General features: G+C 45.1%; 1 protein-coding gene across 1 annotated transcript in view; it reads left to right on the plus strand.

The window, feature by feature from the left end:
* Positions 1–19146, plus strand: part of GC (GC vitamin D binding protein) — a 38645-nt gene extending 19499 nt beyond the window's left edge. The window contains exons 3-13 of the mRNA XM_082236527.1: positions 1546–1678; positions 2974–3185; positions 3980–4112; positions 6684–6778; positions 8238–8367; positions 10708–10916; positions 12485–12617; positions 15572–15663; positions 17636–17768; positions 18087–18187; positions 18993–19146. Coding sequence (XP_082092653.1) covers positions 1546–1678; positions 2974–3185; positions 3980–4112; positions 6684–6778; positions 8238–8367; positions 10708–10916; positions 12485–12617; positions 15572–15663; positions 17636–17768; positions 18087–18143 — 1327 coding nt within the window. The 3' untranslated portion in view covers positions 18144–18187; positions 18993–19146. The remainder of the gene's footprint in view (positions 1–1545; positions 1679–2973; positions 3186–3979; positions 4113–6683; positions 6779–8237; positions 8368–10707; positions 10917–12484; positions 12618–15571; positions 15664–17635; positions 17769–18086; positions 18188–18992) is intronic.
* The last annotated feature ends 846 nt before the right edge of the window (positions 19147–19992 follow it).

Consider the following 19992-nt stretch of genomic DNA (forward strand, 5'->3'; position numbering starts at 1 on the left):
AAAATCACAATCAAGTAATTGAAATAAAAAATTCCTTCCAGTAGCACCTTAAAGACCAACTAAGTTAGTTCTTGGTATGAGGTTTCGTGTGCATGCACACTTCTTCAGATACCTGTGTGCATGCACACGAAATCTCATACCAAGAACTAACTTAGTTGGTCTTTCAGGTGCTACTGGAAGGAATTTTTTATTTTGACTATGGCAGACCAACACGGCTACCTATAAGTAATTGAAATATATTCTAAAATCAATACATTCTAAAATCAATCCAGAATCAAATTTATGGCAACCATTGAGCTAGAGTTCTATGAAGATTACCAAAGGACTGTGCCTTGGCCAGAGGCCTGGTGGAACAGCTCTGTCTTGCAGGCCCTGCGGAAAGATGTCAAGTCCCTCAGGGCCCTAGTCTCTTGTGACAGAGCGTTCCACCAGATTGGGGCCACGGCCAAAAAAAGCCCTGGCTCTGGTTGAGGCCAGTCTAACCTCTCTGTGGCCCGGGATCTCCAAGAAGTTTTTCTTTGAAGACCATAAGATCCTCCGTGGGACATACCAGGAGAGGCGGTCCCGTAGGTACGAGGGTCCTAGACTTACTACATTGTGGGTGGAGACTGCCAGAATGTGGAATTGAATGGCTTTTCGTGTCTAGGGTTTTGCTGGCTGCTGCTGGTGGCCACAGTATAGCGTGGAAATATTTGCTTTATTTGTACTGTTATTAAACAAAATTGATATATTGCTTGATTGCAACAAAGCCCTTGGGATCCCTTTCAACTCCACAATTCCATGTTTGTCATTTTGTTTGTCTGTCTGTCTGTCTGTCTGTCTGTCTGTCTGTTTATTTTGCATTCCGCCCTTCATCCATTGATCCCAGGGCAGTTCACAACATAAAAATGCAAGATAAACAAACACAAAGTACATGATATAAAAAATAGGAAGAAAAGTAAACCAATGAGCCCCACCCCCTTCCCACAACACATTTTAAAAGGTATCAAATGTTAACCAGCCAAAGACTAGAACTAGTCTCCTGAGAAACAGTTTCTATCCAAATGCAATTTTGGTTTTAAACGCTATGTAAGGAGTCTCTATGGGAGTATATTGCATTTAATTATGGGGTATCAGAGTCTTTAAGGGGCTAACCAGGTTGGGATAGCTGGGATAGCAGGCTTGTTGGTTTTTGAATGTCTTATGTAGATTATTGTAGATACGTATTGTATAGTACCGTGTTGTTATCGTATCGCCTGGTTGAAGAGGAATATTTCCGCCTGGGTCATAAAGGTATATAATGAAGGTGCCAGGCAAACCACCCTGGGGAGAGCATTCCACAAGTGGGGAGCCACCACAGAAAAGGCCCATTCTCGTGTTGCCACTATCTGGACCTCTCAAGGAGGAGACACATGAAGGAGGGCCTCAAAGGATGCTCTCAGGGTTTGTGTAGGTTCATATGGAGAGAGGTGGTCCTTGAGCCATTTAAGGCTCCATAGGGCAAAACCAGCACTTTGGATTATACTAAGATTATTATAATACCCTTTCCCTCCTGTTGGTTCGCAGAGCAATTATCATGAACAGCAGGAAGTATACCAACAGCACCTTTGAGGAAGTCAAGAGTATCGCGGTGGAGATTGTCGCCCTTGCGGAAAAATGCTGCGTTGAGGGAGCCGACCCGGAATGCTACACAACAGAGGTACACTTCCACAAGCATATATGTGCACCCAGACCTTCTCGGTGCTAAGTGGTACCAACTTGAGGTGAACATTGGGGGGTATGGCAGGTGACGGGGGGTTCCCCTGCCCCCTCATCTTGCCACGCTCCTTCCAAGTCGAGGTCAGGCCAGCATGCGCTCAGGCAGGCTCAGTGAGCAACAGTTGGTGGCAGCGTGGAGGTCAGCATCATGGCCGGGGCACTTGCTGTCCTTCCTCCCTTCCCCCCCCCCAGTCAGCTGGCCAGATGTGTTTGTCAGAGCTCGGACTGCCACCGTGGTAGTTCAGGGTAGCTCCCAAGGGGGCCGCTGTCCCTGCCGTGGGAAGGGTCTGCCTCTGCTGGTTCACCCATGCGCTCCTGCTGGGCTGCTCCATTCCAAACTGTCAGGGATTGGACTCAAGAGGGCGAGGCGGATGAGGAATAGTGGAGATCACACACACCCCTTCTCCTGACGCTGCAGGAGAAGAGGCATGCAACACTGATTTATAGCAGGGGTTTGAGGAAGGTCATGTGGGAATGTTCAGGGATGCAGGAGAGCATCTAGGTAAAGGTAAAGATACCCCTGCCCGTACGGGCCAGTCTTGACAGACTCTAGGGTTGTGCGCTCATCTCACTCTAGAGGCCGGGAGCCAGCGCTGTCCGCAGACACTTCCGGGTCACGTGGCCAGCGTGACGAAGCTGCTCTGGTGAACCAGCACCAGAGCAGCCGTTTACCTTCCCGCTATAAAGCGGTACCTATTTATCTACTTGCACTTAAGGGTGCTTTCGAACTGCTAGGTGAGCAGGACCTGGGACCGAACGACGGGAGCTCACCCCGTTGCGGGGATTCGAACCACCGACCATGCGATCGGCAAGTCCTAGGCGCTGAGGTTTTACCCACAGCGCCACCCGCGTCTATTGTTTGATTATATCCTTTCCAACTTGTGTTAACAAGTTCTACAATTTAGCAGAGTAACGTTCCCCTTTTTAAACTCAGCGGATTTTTTTTGCTCAGGCTCACTAAAGCCTCTATTATAACTGTTCTGGTATTTCCCCCTTATTCCCTCATAAAAGATAAGACATGACACAGTCTTCTATAAAAGTATAAAAAGAGTTTACTCACATTCTGTTCACAATTTCACAGTGTTTTCTGTATGTGTGTAGATTCCACCTAGATTTCCTTTTGCTTTGATCAGACAGTGTTTTTTCTTGTGATTTTATGTATCAGCGGCTGTAATACTTAGGCAAACTTGTAACCTTTCCCTCTTTTTTCCTTCCCTCTCTCTTCCTCCTACCCAGTCTTTAGCACTCTCAGCCAAATCCTGTGACCCAAATAACCCTTTCCCGAAGCATCCAGGGACAGCTGCCTGTTGCCGTGAGGAAGGCCTTGAACGAAAGCTATGCCTGGCAGCCTTGAAGCACCCACCCAAGGAGTTCCATACATATGTGGAGCCATCCAATGAAGAACTATGTGGGGCCTTCAGAAAGGACCCCCAGGACTTTGCAGACAGGTGAGTCATGTGTGCATTTCAACTGTGCCACTTACCTGTCCCACGCATGCACAGAAGTGTCACGCGCATGCACAGAAGTGGTGAATCGCGACCTGCAGGCACGGGTTGCGTTCTGCTCATGTTGCGAACGGGCCTCCGGAATGGATCCCGTTCGCACCCAGAGGTACCACTCTAGTTCTTACAAATCTCACCCTATGAAGCTGCCTTCTGCTGAGTCAAGATCATTGATCCAGTTAGCTCACTCCTGTCCACCAACAGCAGTCGGGGGGGGGAGCGGAGATTTTTCGGCCTAGAATTAGTTTTCTACTCTCAACAACAGAGAGGAAAAGCTGGGATCTTCTGCACTCAAAGCATGTGATGTGCTCCACCCACTGAGCTATGGCTCTTTCCTGGGTCTGTTATAATGCAAATATACCACCCCATATATTTTCCTTCTAGAAACTTATTTTTTCTCCAGTTTGCCCAAAGTTCTTTTCAGTGAGGTGTCTGTGAAGCAAGAAAGAACTTTAAAACCACAAACGGGTTTTTATCTTGTTGTTTTGCACAGCTGGGGATTTAATATTGGAGGGATTTGGAGGTTGGATAGGATATTATTTATTATTTATCCTTCCTCTTATCACTTCTATGAGTTAACATCCAGTTAGTAGAGTTTAAAATTTACCATCCCTTTAGAGCATAAAATGTGGAGACTCAGCACTTGGAGAAGTCTGACAATGGAAGTAGCTGCAAAGATTTCGCTGACCTCACTTGTGATATGCAATCACTTATGTTCTACTTTGTGGTCCATTTTCTAGGTTTCTGTATGAGTTTTCCATTGACCATAGCCATACACCTTTGCCACTCTTGATCGCCTCCACAACGACCTACTTGTCCATCGTCGGAACATGTTGTACCCATGCGCAACCCACAGTCTGCTTCTTAAAAGAGGTAGGTGCTTTCTGTTCTCAGGACTAAACACATTGCATTTCCAATTCAGCTGCAGCCATTTCCCTGACAAATGAACTTTAAGCACCAAGCACATCAAATGCCTTCTCAGTGATGCTTCACAATTTGTTCCACTTATGTAGTATTGCCAGCCACCTAAGGGACCATGTTGTGCATATTTGCAATGGGTTTTTAGAAGAAGAAGAAGAAGAATATTGACACTTCCCTGCCATTGTGCATTCCTTGGAGTCTGGATCTGCTGCCCATGTGGATCTTGCCGCCCGAGGCAGTTGCCTCACCTTGTCTCATGGGTGGGCTGGCCCTGCTCCCAACCTCAGTATCTGTCAAAAGCTTAAACCCACAGAGTTAGGAACATAGGATACTGTCTTATACTGAGCCAGACCACTGGTCCGTCTAGCTCAGGCTTCCTCAACCTCGGTCCTCCAGATGTTTTTGGCCCACAACTCCCATGATCCCTAGGTAGCAAGACCAGTGGTCAGGGATGATGGGAACTGTAGTCTCAAAACATCTGGAGGGCCAAGGTTGAGGAAGCCTGATCTAGCTCTGTATTGGCTACACTGACTAGCAATGGCTCTCCAGGGTTTCAGCCCAGGAATCTTCCCAGACCTACCTGGCGATGTTGGGGCTTGAACCTGGGACCTCCTGCATGCAATCAGATATTCTTCTACTAGGCTACAGACCTTCTCCATTGGAGAAGTTGGGTGGAACTCACTTTTTGCTGTCCTTGACTCATGTGCAGAATTATTCAAAGTACAGGCAACTCCCAATTTACACGAGGGTTACGTTCCGAGGCACCGCACGGTTACGTAAAATTGCGTATATTGGAAACGCCATTGGAAAAGCCTGCAAACACCCTCTAAATCTCCAGAAACCCTTGAAAAACCCAGCAGAACTTACCAGACGCCAAACTCTCACTACAATCACTCCCTCCAAACCTCCTAGCTCAAACGCCAACTCTCCACAGGCCTCAAAGGTCGGTGCAAAGGCTCCTGGGATTGCTAGGATTTTTGCAAATTTTGCCCTTTCTGGGCGCTTTTAGGGGCATTTTTGCCATTTTTAAAGTTGCCAATGGGTTCGGCACAATGCGCATGTTCACAGTCAGGTGCCCATTTGATGTGCGTAAATTGGCCATTGCCTGTAATGCAGTTGATGAAGAGTCACCACAGAGATTCTCACATCTCTGTGAGGTAAACATTTGATTCCCGCTGTCAGGATATACGATCTCCCTCTCACACCAAGAGACGGCAGGCCGGCGCTTTCATAATTTTCAGATTTATTGGTATTTACACAATAGTTCATTTCGAGCACACAGCTCAGTCTTCCGCACTCGAAGGGTCAGATGAGCCCAATGGGGGGGTGGGCTCTTTTCCAACAGGAAATACGCCATCTGCTCCTCCTTTTGTGGGCTGGACACCAAGCCTGAACTCTGCACATCCTTCTAGTACAAGGAGAAAGCGTGTCTGAGAGTTGCGGCCCCTCTGCCTGCCTGACACTGTCCTGAAAATTTATGACTTGCCTCCTGGGACGGGAGTGTTAGGATATAGTTCCATTCCACCTTTAGAACAGATGTGTGGATTGCTGTATGTCACGTGTCTATTAACTTCCAGCACAGTCTGCTGGGAACTTTCATTGTATATTGCTTTTGCTATACTGCTGTTTGCTTGGACACGAAAGGGAAGCAGACATGTTTTCCCCTTTGTTCCTGATGCTGAATAAATGCCTGTAAATAGGCATGTGTCTCTCTCCACCACCTCCGTTGCAAAGAGTTCTTATCTCTGCTGGCTTCCGCCCGGCTGCCGGCCGGTGGCTAGAGCCAGCTGGGGGCCTGCCAAATAATAATAATAACAACAACAAAAATTTATTATTTATACCCCGCCCATCTGGCTGGGTTTCCCGAGCCACTCTGGGTGGCTTCCAACAAAACACTAAAATACAATGACCTGTTAAACATTAAAAACTTCCCTGAACAGGGCTGCCTTCCGATGTCTTCTAAAAGTTTGGTAGTTATTTTTCTCTTTGACATCTGGTGGGAGGGCATTCCACAGGGCGGGTGCCACTACCAAGAAGGCCCTCTGCCTGGTTCCCTGTAACTTGGCTTCTCGCAATGAGGGAACCGCCCGAAGGCCCTTGGCACTGGACCTCAGTGTCCAGGCAGAACGATGGGGGTGGAGACGCTCCTTCAGGTATACTGGACCGACTCCCTGGACGCATCCCAACAAGGAGGGGCTCGCTTCACTCTCCGCATGTGAAGGAAGCAACCCTCTGTCTCCTCCTTCCTGCCACTCCCCTTGTTCCTCAGAGCTCTCTCTTTCACTCTGGGAAGGAATGTTCCTAACACCCATTTTACGGTTGGTATTCTATGACAGAGTTCTAGGACTTCCTCATGACTACTCGCCTCACATCCCTGACAACTAAATTGAGTGAAAATGTGTGATTGCAAAGCTCTGTTATATTTCGGATTCCTGTTAACAGGCACTTCCAGATCTGCTAGAAGCAGACCCCTTCACTAAGTGTGTCAAGTGTTTGATCTCACCTCTTTCTTTTACGCTGCAGAAGCTGGAGAGGAAGTCTCTCATGATGCTCACTGATCTGTCCAACAAAGCGTGCTCCCGCTATTCCGTGTTTGGGAAAGAGAAAACAAAACTCAGGTACAAAGCAAACTTTCTGCATCCTATGTATTTATGGCAAGTCAGAACTTTACCTGTTGAATCTCTGAATTTTTGGTAGTTCCTGTTCATTGTGAAAGCTTGGATAGATCTATCTGGGTTGGAAGATGCAAACTGCAATGGAATTTCACGGGATAGTACCAAATTTGCTACCATATCCAAATGTGTCTTTCAAGTCGTGTTTTTCAAATGCAGCAGTGCATAAGAATTCTGTCTAGGGCACACACAAAATGATTCACTTCATAACTAAAGGTAAACCTACCTAATTCACATGTTGCAAAACAATATGAGAACTGAAACACAACCATCGTTCCAAAAAAATAAATAAATCACACTTTACTGAATTTTGCAATGCAATTTTCAACTAGACAATAATATAAGGGGGAGTTTGCATGAAAATGAATGTATTAGCGAAAATAACATGCAAACATGCATTATGTTAAGGGAAATGGTTTGCTAAAACTTGAACATTAGCCCAATCTGCATACAAAAATGTGTTTGTCGGGCAAAATTCACACTAAAATGCTAACGAATTTTCATGAGGATTTAAACAAAAAAATCACAAATTGCTGGAGAAATGTGGAGAACTGAATTTAAGAATGGAAAAATGAGAAACTGGAAGAGCCACAGTTTCCCTTTTGTGAGATGCCAGCTTCACTCAGGAGCTCCCAAATTGGGCCAGAGGTTCCCTATAGTATAGATCCTCTATAAACATTTTGGTACTCTCATCCACTGTGTCCAGGTCACTGCCTGAAGCCAGATCACGACAATAGACCTATTATTGCCTGGACACATATTAGCGACTGGGATTCTTCACACATTTAGCTTAGCATGGTTAGAATACACCACACTAAATGTGGGAAGGTCAGAGAGTATCAGAGGATTTGGGAAATGGAGCCAATCACTGCCCCCTTTCCTACACTGCTTCAGACAAGAAAGGGCTAATAGGCATGTTGCAGCAATTCTGTTAACTGCCCTGAGACGTCTGGGTATAGGGCAGTATATAATAATAATAATAATAATAATAATAATAATAATAATAGGAGCTGCACGGCCAGGGGAAAAACAATGCTGTCCAGGGTTGTAAAGACTGCAGCGAGAATAATTGGCTGCACTCTTCCCACCTTGGATCAAATCTATGCTTCCAGGTGCCATAAGAAAGCTGCAGAGATAGTGCAGGATAGTGCACACTCCTGAAATGATCTCTTTCAGCTTCTGCCTTCTGGAAGAAGGTACAGAGTTACAAAGACTAGGACTAGCCGCCTGAGAAACAGTTTCTACCCAAATGCAATTCTGATTTTAAACTCAATATAAGGAGTCTCTATAGGAGTATATTGTATTTTAAAATGGGGTTTCAGAGTTTTTAGGTGTTTTTGAACGGACCATTTTGGGATAGCTTCACTAATTTAAATTCCCACTTATTTTCTCTGCCCATGTCTAGCTATTTCATAACATATACTCAGAAAAGTCCAAATGCTTCTGTTGAGGATATCTTATCCCTCGCTGAAGATGCTTCTGAAGTGCTTGCCAAGTGCTGCGATTCATTGGAAGAAGACTGTGTCCAGAAGGAGGTGAGCATTCAGGAGCAAAAGGCCGTTTCACATTGATGGCCGTTGTCATTCTGTTGAAAATAGTAGAGCATTCTGTGTCCGACAGGAATGGCTGAGTCCTCTTATCTGCAGAATCAGGTGACGTAGCTCTTGCTGGGTGTACCGCTTCCAGCTCCACATAGAAAAGGAGCAAATCAAAGAGATGGGCTTTAACTGGGCCTTCTCAACTAGTCTTCTATGTGCTGGTTTTCCATCTGCAGAACAATTTTTATATGGGGCATTCAGAACTGTGATCCTGCCCTCCACTGGTTCCAAAATGGTACAAGACAGGAAGAACTGTGTCATGTGATCATGCCAACTACGTAACACAGATTGAGCCATATACTTGGAAGCAAGTTCTGCATATTTCAATACTTACTTCCAAGGAAGTGTGGATTTAGTGCAATGAGTCTACGAATTCCAAAAAAGAATATCCAAAAGTTTACCTATAGGAAGGTAGGCATGCTTCAATCAGTTCATTTTTGGTTTGGACCACGTACAGTGGTACCTCAGCTTTCGAACGTAATCCATTCCAGAAGACCATTCGAGTTCCGAATTGTTCGAAAATGGAAAACTCAATATGGAAAACTCAGTACGGAAGCCGTGTGGCATGTTCAACTTCCGAGGCGCATTTGAAAACCAAAGCGTTTACTTCCCGGTTTTTGGCGTTCGAGTTCTGAAATGTTCTTCAATGGAGACTTTCAAAAACCGAGGTACCACTGTATATGTCAGGGCTGGTTCAGATGTAGGTCAGTACTCAAGACGTAGAGAAAAGCAGAAAAGTTAGCTCTTTATTCAAGAAAACAGCATCCCAAGCACCAAGGACTGGCCCCCATGGAATAGTTGTCAGGACTGAAGGTCCTTGTCTAATTATTATTATTATTATTATTATTATTATTATTATTATTATTATTTATTATTTGTACCCGGCCCATCTGGCTGGGTTTCCCCAGCTACTCTGGGCAGCTTCCAACAAAGATTAAAAATACATTAAAATGTCACACATTAAAAACTTCCCTGAACAGGGCTGCCTTCAGATGTCTCCTAAATGTCAGGTTCTTGTTTATCTCTTTGACATCTGCTGGGAGGGCGTTCCACAGGGTGAGTGCCACTACCGAGAAGGCCCTCTGCCTGGTTCCCTGTAGCTTTGCTTCTCGCAATGAGGGAACTGCCAGAAGGCCCTCAGCGCTGGACCTCAGCGTCCGGAGGTGGAGACGCTCCTTCAGGTATACTCGGCCGAGGCCATTTAGGGCTTTAAAGGTCAACACCAATACATTGAATTGTGCTCGGAAACATACTGGGAGCCAATGTAGGTCTTTCAAGACCGGCGTTGTGTGGTCTCGGTGGCTGCTCCCAGTCACCAGTCTAGCTGCTGCATTCTGGATTAGTTGTAGTTCTAGTTGAAGGGTCACCTTCAAAGGTAGCCCCACATAGAGTAGATTGCAGTAGTCCAAGCGGGAGATAACTAGAGCACTTCCCACTAACTCCCCTCCCCAGCTGGATGCCTCCAAAGCAGCCTTAAACATGGAGGCAAGGGAGGAGGGGAGATTGCTACAGTATGAAAGGCAAGCTCGGTGGATGCTTCTGCTGCCTCTAGCCCCTCCTTCTCTGCTTCATGTTCTGAGTCTGCCTTGCTTTCTGCATCTGGCTCCTCTCTCTCACTCAAGCCTGCTGCTTCTTCAGCCTCCAATCATTCTGCCCCCGCTTCATCCTCTGACTTGTTCTCAGTGTCCCACCACCACTCCCCGGGCTCTGAGCCTTCCTCCTCTGAGATCGCCCTAGGGCAGGTATAGGCAAACTCGGCCTTCCAGATGTTTTGGGACTACAACTCCCATCATCCCTGACCACTGGTCCTGTTAGCTAGGGATGATGGGAGTTGTAGTCCCAAAACATCTGGAGGGCTGAATTTGCCTGTGCCTGCCCTAGGGGGTTCTGCCACTACTCTTCAGCCAGTCCTTGATGGTATATTTCTCTCCTGGGACATTTCAGGTGAAGCAGGGACATATGGCTCTTTTTTTATCTTGAGCAAAGTCACTGGTTTATCTACTTTAGTACTGTCTACACTAACCAGCAGTTAAGTCTCTGGGGTTTCAAACAGTGGACATTTCCAGTCCTGCAAAGCAGATGCTCTACTACTGAGCTATGGCCCTTTCCCAAAAGGTGGATTTTAAAAACGTCGAGTTAGTTAATTACTTTGAAATTGGCCTCTGTGGCTGGACACGCCACATGAAATTGGTCCCTTGCTGCCCGCATCCTTCCACACAAACCATCGCATGTGGTTCAGTTTTGTTGTGAAATCATTGGCTGCCTTTCCTTCCACAGGTGTCGAACCACACTGCCAAAACCTGCAATAAACTCTCAACCCAAGATAAAAGAATTAACGACTGTTGCCTAGACAATTCTGGCTCCTTGCAGAAATACGTATGCATATACTCCCTGCCATGGGACAAGAATACCGACAGTTCAAATGTTGCACATCCGACTCCTGAATGCCTGTGTAATGTGGACTGTAGACAGCGGGAAATTTATAAGTAAGTGTCCCCCTACACACACACACACACACACACACACACTTTCCTAGAGATAAGCTTTTTAATTAGCTGTAATTTAAATGTGCTTATTCATTATTGGCAACACCTGCTGGTTCCAAACTCAAAATTGCAAACTGACCTTAATTCCCACTTCAACATAAACCTGCGTCTAAAAGGTGGGAGAACCCACTTATATGCTTTTTTCCCACCCGACTTGAAGGTAACAGGACATTTCTTAATTCATTAGTGGTAGGACTTGTGGAAGAGACTGGGGCCTTAGGCACCAAGGAAAAACATTTAAGTTCTCCCAGACAAGCTATGATGTGTTGTAATATGCAGGACTGAAACTGAATGTGTTTATTTTGAAGAAAAAAGTAGCCACGCAGCCCTAATTATCATTATTATATATTTATTTTTCACAACCTGCATTTTCCCCCGGACAGGACTCAAATGCAACTTACAGTTAAAAACAAGAACCGGTACAAACATTTTCTCAAAGAAGTCAATCATCTAAAAACAATTAAACATTGATAAAATTAAAACTCTATACATATGTGAAATCTGTTAAACCCAGTGCTTTTTTTCTGAGGGGACACAGGGGTACGCATACCCCTAAACATTTTGTGAATCTAAGTTTGGCCTGATTGAGGGACGGTATTTCAATATGAGTATTTCATTTTTTTTTTTTTTTGGAAAAAAGCACTGGTTAAACCCATACCAATAATTAAAATAGAAAGAGAACAGTACAGTGGAACCTCAGGTTGCGTACATGATCCATGTGGGAGGCACGTTCACAATCTGCAGTACTGCGTCTGCGCACGCATGTGACGCGATTTGGCGCTTGTGCGCATGCGCAAAGTATGATTTAGCGTTTCTGCGCATGCGTGAGTGCTGAAACCCAGAGGTAACTCATTCCGGTACTTCCAGGTTTCGGCACATCCGTAACCTGAAAACATGTAACCCAAAGCATCTATAACCCAAGGTACCAGCCTTGACCCAGAGCCTTGGGTACTAATTCATTTGTAAGGTGAGGAATGAACTGGAACAAATTCCTTCCTAAAACAAACTTTTCAAGAACTTATTCATGAAGAATAAAAGTCCTGGTTAGCTGCTTGATATAAGAGCATATATGGTCATATATATATGATATATGGGACGCGGGTGGCGCTGGGATACAGGTGGCGCTGTGGGTTAAACCACAGAGCCTAGGACTTGCCAATCAGAAGGTCACGGTGAGCTCCCGTTGTTTGGTCCCAGCTCCTGCCAACCCAGCAGTTCGAAAGTACGTCAAAGTGCAAGTAGATAAATAGGTACCACTCCGGCAGGAAGGTAAACGGTGTTTCCGTGCGCTGCTCTGGTTCGCCAGAAGCGGCATAGTCATGCTGGCCACATGACCCAGAAGCTGTAGGCCAGGTCCCTCGGCCAATAAAGCAAGATGAGCGCCGCACCCCCAGAGTGGTCACGACTGGACCTAATGGTCAGGGGTCCCTTTACCTTTGTAAGAGCATAGGAAGACCTAGCGCAAACGTTCTGTGAAATGTTCTGAGAGGCTTTTCTCTCTGTTGCAGCTATATACACCGCTTTGCCCAGACATTTACGTATGCCCCAGAGGCTCTTCTCGTTGCTCTCTATGACGATAGCCTAACAGTGGCGAACAGTTGTTGTGGCACGGAGGACCCCGCTGCTTGTTTTGCCGGAAAGGTAAGATGCAATATAGTTCTGAAAGCTTCTTTTCATTTCTAAACAGAAGCCCAGCCAGTAATCTAGCAGCTGCATTTTGTTTTTGTTTTTTGTTTTTTATTAAATCATTTTTATTGATTTTCCAATAAAAAAACATCAAATTAATATATCCAATCATAATGCTCCAATTAAATAAATTAAAATAAAAAACTAAAATAAAAAAGACCAAGTTATGGTCCAAATTATAATTATTAATTTTTTGGAGCTCCCCGCGGTCTGGATCTCTGAAGCATATCTCCACATCTCAGTCCTGCCTCTCCTCCTTGTTTCCATGTTTTCCACATCTCGATTTTGACGCTTTATAATTCTTTGTCCCTGAGTCCACGATTCTCAATCATGTCAAACATCATGTACTTTCATCCGTCGAATACAGCTTCGTTAGTATATATTTTTCCAACTGTCTTTGTATCAGCGCAGCTTCCTCTGTCTCCGTTCCAATCCGGGATGTTGTCCAAGCCTGTTATCTGAAGTTTAATGGGGCAGCAACTTCCAATCATTAATTGCCCAAACCTTCCTTTTGAGCTTCATTCAACCAGTACCTTCCAAGTTAAATTGTTAGGCAAAACTGTTTGCAATATTCCAATGTAGATAAACCTTATTCCACAGTTATCAGTCATTTGACGATCCATCAGCCTTTGGAGACCGCACTCTCCCCCCTCTGGGCCCTAGAGGGGGGGCTAGCAGCTGCATTTTGGACCAGATGAAGGTTGCATGTCAAGGGCAGCCCCATATATAGTGTGCCCTAGTTTTAAAACCTGAAAGAGCCCGGTCTGAAAGAGACATAGAGTTGGAAATAAAAAAATTCCTTCCAGTAGAACCTTAAAGACCAACTAAGTTAGTTCTTGGTATGAGCTTTCGTGCGCAAGGGGTGAGAAGGTGAAAAATGGCTTAGTGATGTATAATGAGATAAGAATCCAATGTCTTTGTTCAGACCAGGTCTCTCCATGGTTTTAAGTTTGGTAATGAGTTGCAATTCAGCAGCTTCTCTTTCCAGTCTATTTCTGAAATTCCTTTGTAGTAAAACAGCTACTTTGAGATCTTGTATAGAATGTCCTGGGAGATTGAAGTGTTCTCCTACTGGTTTCTCTGTTTTGTGATTCTTGATGTCAGATTTATGTCCGTTTATTCTTTGGCGTAAGGTTTGGCCTGTTTGTCCAATATAGAGAGCTGAAGGACACTGTTGGCATTTGATGGCATACACAATGTTAGACGATGAGCCATTTTTCACCTTCTCACCCCTTGCCTTTTCCTGTAAGACCTATTGCAGTCGTTAAGAGTCGTCAACAGGCTCATCTCAGCTATCTGCCAATCTCCCATTCCCACCACCCTTCTGAGTAATACCCCTCCCCACCTTCTCACTATATAGAAGGATCTGGCAACTTCTGTTTCAGTGTATCTGAATAAGTGTGCATGCACACGAAAGCTCATACCAAGAACTAACTTAGTTGGTCTTTAAGGTGCTATTGGAAGGAATTTTTTTTATTTTGACTATGGCAGACCAACACGGCTACCTATCTGTAAATAGAGTTGGAAGTAATTCACCAAGGGCCATCTAGTCCAACCCCTTGCATTGCAGCAATCTCAACTAAAGCATCCATGACACATGGCCATCCAACCTCAATCTTAATTTCAGGATAATGGGTTCAATCCCTATGTTGGGCAAAAGAGGGCGGTTGGACTAGATGACCCATGTGGTCCCTTCCAACTCTTGGATTCTATGATGTAATAAACGAAAATCTGCCCTTATTTCCTTATGTGGGATACAAGAGCCCTTATAGAGTCCTTTGTAGGTTCTCCATCGGTCGGAGAAAAGCACCGAGGCCAACCAGAGAATATTGAGAAGCAAAGCAGCTCGTAAGCCTGATCTTTATTGAACTGTTGCAACAGGGTGCTCCCCTCACAGGCAGGAAAGGAGAAGGACCCCGAACAAAGGTGTGTCTGCCCTTATATAGACATTTTAAATTGCCTGCCTTGGAGTCCAAGACCACCCCCAGAAACATCATACCTACATCACAGAAGAGGTGACCTACAACAGAAATCTGAGTGTGTTGTTTATCTCCTGTCTGGCAAGTTACCTGTAAATGGTTACTTGACTGGATACCGTGGGGAGCCTGGCCAGTCTTTTGTAATGACAAATACTTAGTTCCTGAGCCAGGTCACAGGCTCACCCTATTCATACACAGACATACCCTTAAGACAGGATTTGAGAACAAAAATACAATGGGGAGGCTCCCCCACCTCCTCACTCCTTGCAGAGAAAACATTTGGTCACTTTGGGAGTGAAAATGGTTTCAGGGCAGTCCTCCTGTGCTGCGCCAGACATGTGGTCCACACATCTATGTATGCGCCTGCTTGGTACATTTATGAACATTTATATATATATATGACCTTAATTTTTTTTATTTCAATGATAAACCCCCTCACAACAGTGAATCTCACTGAGTTACCTTGGGCCAGTCACGAGCGATCTTCTGCCTCCATAGGGTCTCCAGAATATGGCTTGGCATATTAACATGAAAAACTGCCCTAAACGAAACCCTTTCCGCTCCTCATTTCACATTAAAAATAAAATAAAAACTATGAGGGCAATGTGGGCTTCTAGATGTGGGCTTCTAGACTCTAACCCCCATCAGCCCCAGCCAGCATGGTCAAGGATGATGGTAACTGTAGTCCAACAAATGACCGTATGACCACATGTTCCCCATCCCTGCCCTAAAGGGAATGCTAAAAGAACTAGTACTGCAAACGGAAACCAGTTAGTTTAGACATGGCCTGATTATTATTGACTTGCTGTGACACGGAGACAGTTTTTTTCACTGGTGGCATCAGCATTGCAGAATTTCATTATTGCTTAAAAAGCACTTATATACTGCTTAATATGACTGCCGTTCTACATTTTTCCTTATGAACTCCAGAAACCACCGACAAAGTTATTTGATTTGCTTTCGAAAGGAAATGAAATGTGCGGAGCTTACACAACTCATAATTTCCTGGATTTCAAGAAGAGGTGAGCGCTACCTTCTAGATAAGGAGTGGTTGTATAGTAAGCCCAAAATTTGTGGGCATTCAGTGTTATGCACGCGGCATAAATAAATAAATAGGAGGCAGAAAGCAGTCTGGGTTCTGTGGGAAATGACTTTGGCGATCCCAGCCACCATTGGACCCAGTGTGTTATGACTATGGTGGAACCTTGGTTCTCGAACGACTTAGTTGACGAACAAATCGGCTCCCAAAACCCAGAAGTAAGTGTTCCTGTTTTCAAACGTTATTCGGAAGCCGAACTTCTGTTGCGGCTGTCGGCTACTGTTTCTGGGGTGCCTGCGCCAATTGGAAGTCATGCCTTGGTTTTCAAATGTTTCAGGAGTCGAACGGACTTCCGGAATGGATTAAGTTCAAGAACCAAGGTACTACTGTATAAGCAATATTGGCTTTAGGCATGACCCCCAGAATATACAGTAACCCCCATGTAATTTACAGTGGTACCTCTGGCTGCAAACAGGATCAGTTCCGGAGCCCCGTTCACAACCTGAAAGGAACGCAACCCGCGTCTGTGCTTCCGCACAAGTGCGGGTCACGATTCGCCGCTTCTGCACATGCGCGTGATGTCATTTTGCGCATCTGCACATGCGCAAGTGGCGAAACCCAGAAGTAACCCTTTCCGGTACTTCCGGGTCACCGCAGGATACAACCTGAAAAAAAGTATCATGAAGCAAATGTAACAAGAGGTATGACTGTATAGGCTTAGCTGTATTTCTGAAGATTTTATTTCAGCTTGTAGATTGGGGTGGAGAACCTCACTCCCAATTGACAATGGCCACCCTCCAAGTCTCCCTGTCCGGCCCTCATGCCTCTCATCAGCCACACCAATTCTGACTTTGCATTTCCCTGTCCTTGAGTGTTTTTGCATGGCTGGGATGTGTCTGATTATGTTTCCTGCTTGTCTGGATGAAGGGTAGTGAGGTAGCATGTTAGAAACTACTCTAGTACACAACGGTAAAAAATTATATCCATTGCTCCACCCACTTTACCTCTCTCTCTTCTGATCATTGACATGTGCCCTCACCCACCCAAAAAATAGTTGCTCTTGGGTTCTAAAATGTTCTCTAACCCGATGTAGATGTTAAGGATTCGATTCGGAGGTGGGGTTCCATGCAAAGTGCTAGCAACACAGCTGTATTGCTTTCTCCAGTTTTAAAGTTTTTCTGGAATAATCAAAACATTTTACGATGCAACGAAACAAAGAACCAGTTGGTGACATGCTATTATAGCTCTCTAATGGATAGGTAGATATTACTTCGGAACATTAAAAGATTCAACCCAAGATCAGTCAAGAAAAAGGGAACCTTGTTTTCATAGATGCAAAGCAGGCTAATAGAAGTGAAATTTCACATGTGATCAGAACCAAGTAAAATCAGATTTGGTGGGAACCTGCCAGTCATCTGCTGGGTTTCTAAGCATACCGTATTTTTCGCTCTATAAGACACACATTTCTCCCTCCAAAAATTAAGGGGAAATGTATGTGTGTCTTATGGAGCGAATGCAGGCTTCTTGGCTCCAGCGAAAGGAACCCGAAGCCTCCGAAGCGCAGTGGGAGCGCTCCTGCTGCGCTCCGGAGGTTTCGGGTTCCTTTCGCTGAAGGGTAGGTGCCCCTTCAGCTAAGGCGCAGCGCCCCTTCAGCTAAGCGGGAGGAAAAATGGAAGGGGCTCTGTTTCTCCTGCCACTTCACTGAAGGGGCGCTGCACAGAGAGGGGGAGAATTTGTTGTTGTTGTTGTTCTCCTCCTCTAAAACAAGGTGCGTCCTATGGTCGGGTGCGTCCTATAGAGTGAAAAATACGGTACATAAAAAAAAATCCACTATGTAGCGGTATAGTCCATTGGCTTAGTAGTGCCTCATGAAACACATATTGAATGAGTCATTTCCCCCCTGAAATTGCAATATGCAAGGCCTTCTTAAACCAGATATTATGCCCATTCTGCAGGCTAAGAGAGCACTATCACAAGGCGCTTCCCAGTGCCTCTGAAGATACCATTTCTGGGCTGGTCGAGCAAAGGTCTACGTTTGCATCCACCTGCTGCCATTTGAACGCACCTCCATCGTATTGCGGGCTGAAGGTAAGGAGCCGTCTCTCCAGCTCAGCAATTCAAGGAAGCAGCCCTTGGATTTCTGGTTTCTGGGACCTACTAGAGACATTGCTGAAATGTCCAGGAAATGTATGTCCAGATGTATGGCAACCAATGTCGGAAGTCTAAATTTTGGTGAATTTCATAAAAAATAAAAACTTAATTCTCTTCTGAGATTTCGCAACAACTTTGCCCCCCAAAAAGAGCTCAATGACTTTTTGTTTCTGGATTTTCACTTTTTGAAATATGACAACCCTAGAAAATAAGAGTTTTGAAACATTTCTCTCTCCCCCCCCCCCCCATTTTCAGGTTCAAAGTGAAGTGGCTTACACATGCACCAGTGATGACTGCTTGGCCCAGAACTAATTGTGAGAATATGAGTTGTGTCTTCTGGAGCGGGGAAGGCTCAGGTAGGTAGGAAAGCAAAAATAGACTCTGTGTGGGATGCAGGGTACGGTGTTGTGCCTGTGTATGCACTGAAAAGTTTTTATTTCACAAACATCTCTTTGGGATGTGTCAGGAGTCCAGTCCCCGGCTTGATAACACAGTGAGTGTAGTTCATTAAAAAGGATGATTTATTCTCAAAACAAACAGATAGCTCCAGGAGGCTTTAATGCAGCCTCCTCCATCGCCGATCAAGATGACCCTTCTGAAGACGTCTTCCGGATACAGAAGATATTGAACTTTCTCACTTTGCGCCTTTTGCTTTGTTTTCTGTCTAACAGCCCTCCCCTTAGCCTATTCTTAAGAGGGATTGGCTCAGCTCCCATCTCATCTTGTTCTAACAAACTGCTTCCTTCTCTGTCCATGCCAATTGGCACTTCCCGGGAGCATTGGTTGGGTCCCAGCTGGCTCTCCACCAGGGCGGGGGAGTTGGTACTAGCCGACGCTCATCCTGCATGGCAGTTAACCCTCTCTGTTCCTGGCTGCTTTCTTCATTTGGCTGCAAACCTTCACTGGGGACTAGCTGCAAGTCTTCCCTGGGAGCTGGCTGCAAGCCTTCACTGGGGGCTGGCTCATTCATGACAGGATGCTACACCTGTGCTATTGCAAGTGACTGAGAATTAAAAGTGTAGCATGGCAAATCCTTTAGGCTGATCATGTATTTCTCTGCACAAATGTATCCAGTGCTAACACTGCACAAGCATATCTTTGCTAATTAACTCATCCCTTTCCCATAGCCATGAAAGAAATGTTCTTTTTTCATATTTGCAGGTGCAGCGAGAAAAGACTTTCTGTGACTTCAGATTGCACACAGACCCTAGATTTTGCTGAGTCAACACTGCTGACCTCTGAACACATATCTTTGTCTAATTTTCTAGAAACCTGATGAGGGCATATTGGCATCTTAATAAAAGCTGTATTCATATTTCCAGCCTTGTGATTGTTTCAATAAGGGGGGAGGGGGGAGAGGGAGCCTTTTTTTAAAAAAAGTTGTCTAAGCGCACACCTAGAAATGATAAGAAAAATAATCCCATTCATTATAATTTACGGATTTTACTTACGTTGTTTGTATAGCTCTTTCGCTTAAGAGGGTGAAATGCTTTGCATTTGTGATTCAGCATCACACATTCAGCCCATTTTGCAGACAAGGGAACTGAGCCAGAAAAGGATTGGTGGCAAAAGCCGAATCATGTTAGACAACAGATTCGAAACCCTGTCAAAATAAAAATAGAAAATTCATAGGACAACAAAGCCCAGAAGGCGATGTAGCCAGACAGACCTACCTCAAGGAGAATACCTCAGAGGAAAATAGTGACCATCTTATGTACTTTAGTATCTATTGTTCAGTGCATGGCCTAGTAATCCTCCACACACATTTTATATGTGCTAATAATAATAATAATAATAATAAATTTTATTTATATCCCGCCCTCCCCAGCCGAAGCCGGGCTCAGGGCGGCTAACAACAATAAAACAGTACAAAGGTACAACATAAACAACATTCTAAAATCATTCATTATAAAAATTAATTAATTCAAGCCACTAGCAACCATTGGGCCAGAGCTCTGCGAAGATTGCCGAGGGAGGGAGTCAGGCTGTGCCCTGGCCAAAGGCCTGGTGGAACAGCTCTGTCTTGCAGGCCCTGCGGAAGGATGTCAAGTCCCGCAGGGCCCTGGTCTCTTGTGACAGAGTGTTCCACCAGATCGGAGCCACAGCCGAAAAAGCCCTGGCTCTAGTTGAGGCCAGCCTAACTTCTCTGTGGCCTGGGACC

Source organism: Podarcis vaucheri, assembly GCF_965113315.1.
Source record: "Podarcis vaucheri genome assembly, chromosome: 9".
NCBI classification, from domain to species: domain Eukaryota; kingdom Metazoa; phylum Chordata; class Lepidosauria; order Squamata; family Lacertidae; genus Podarcis; species Podarcis vaucheri.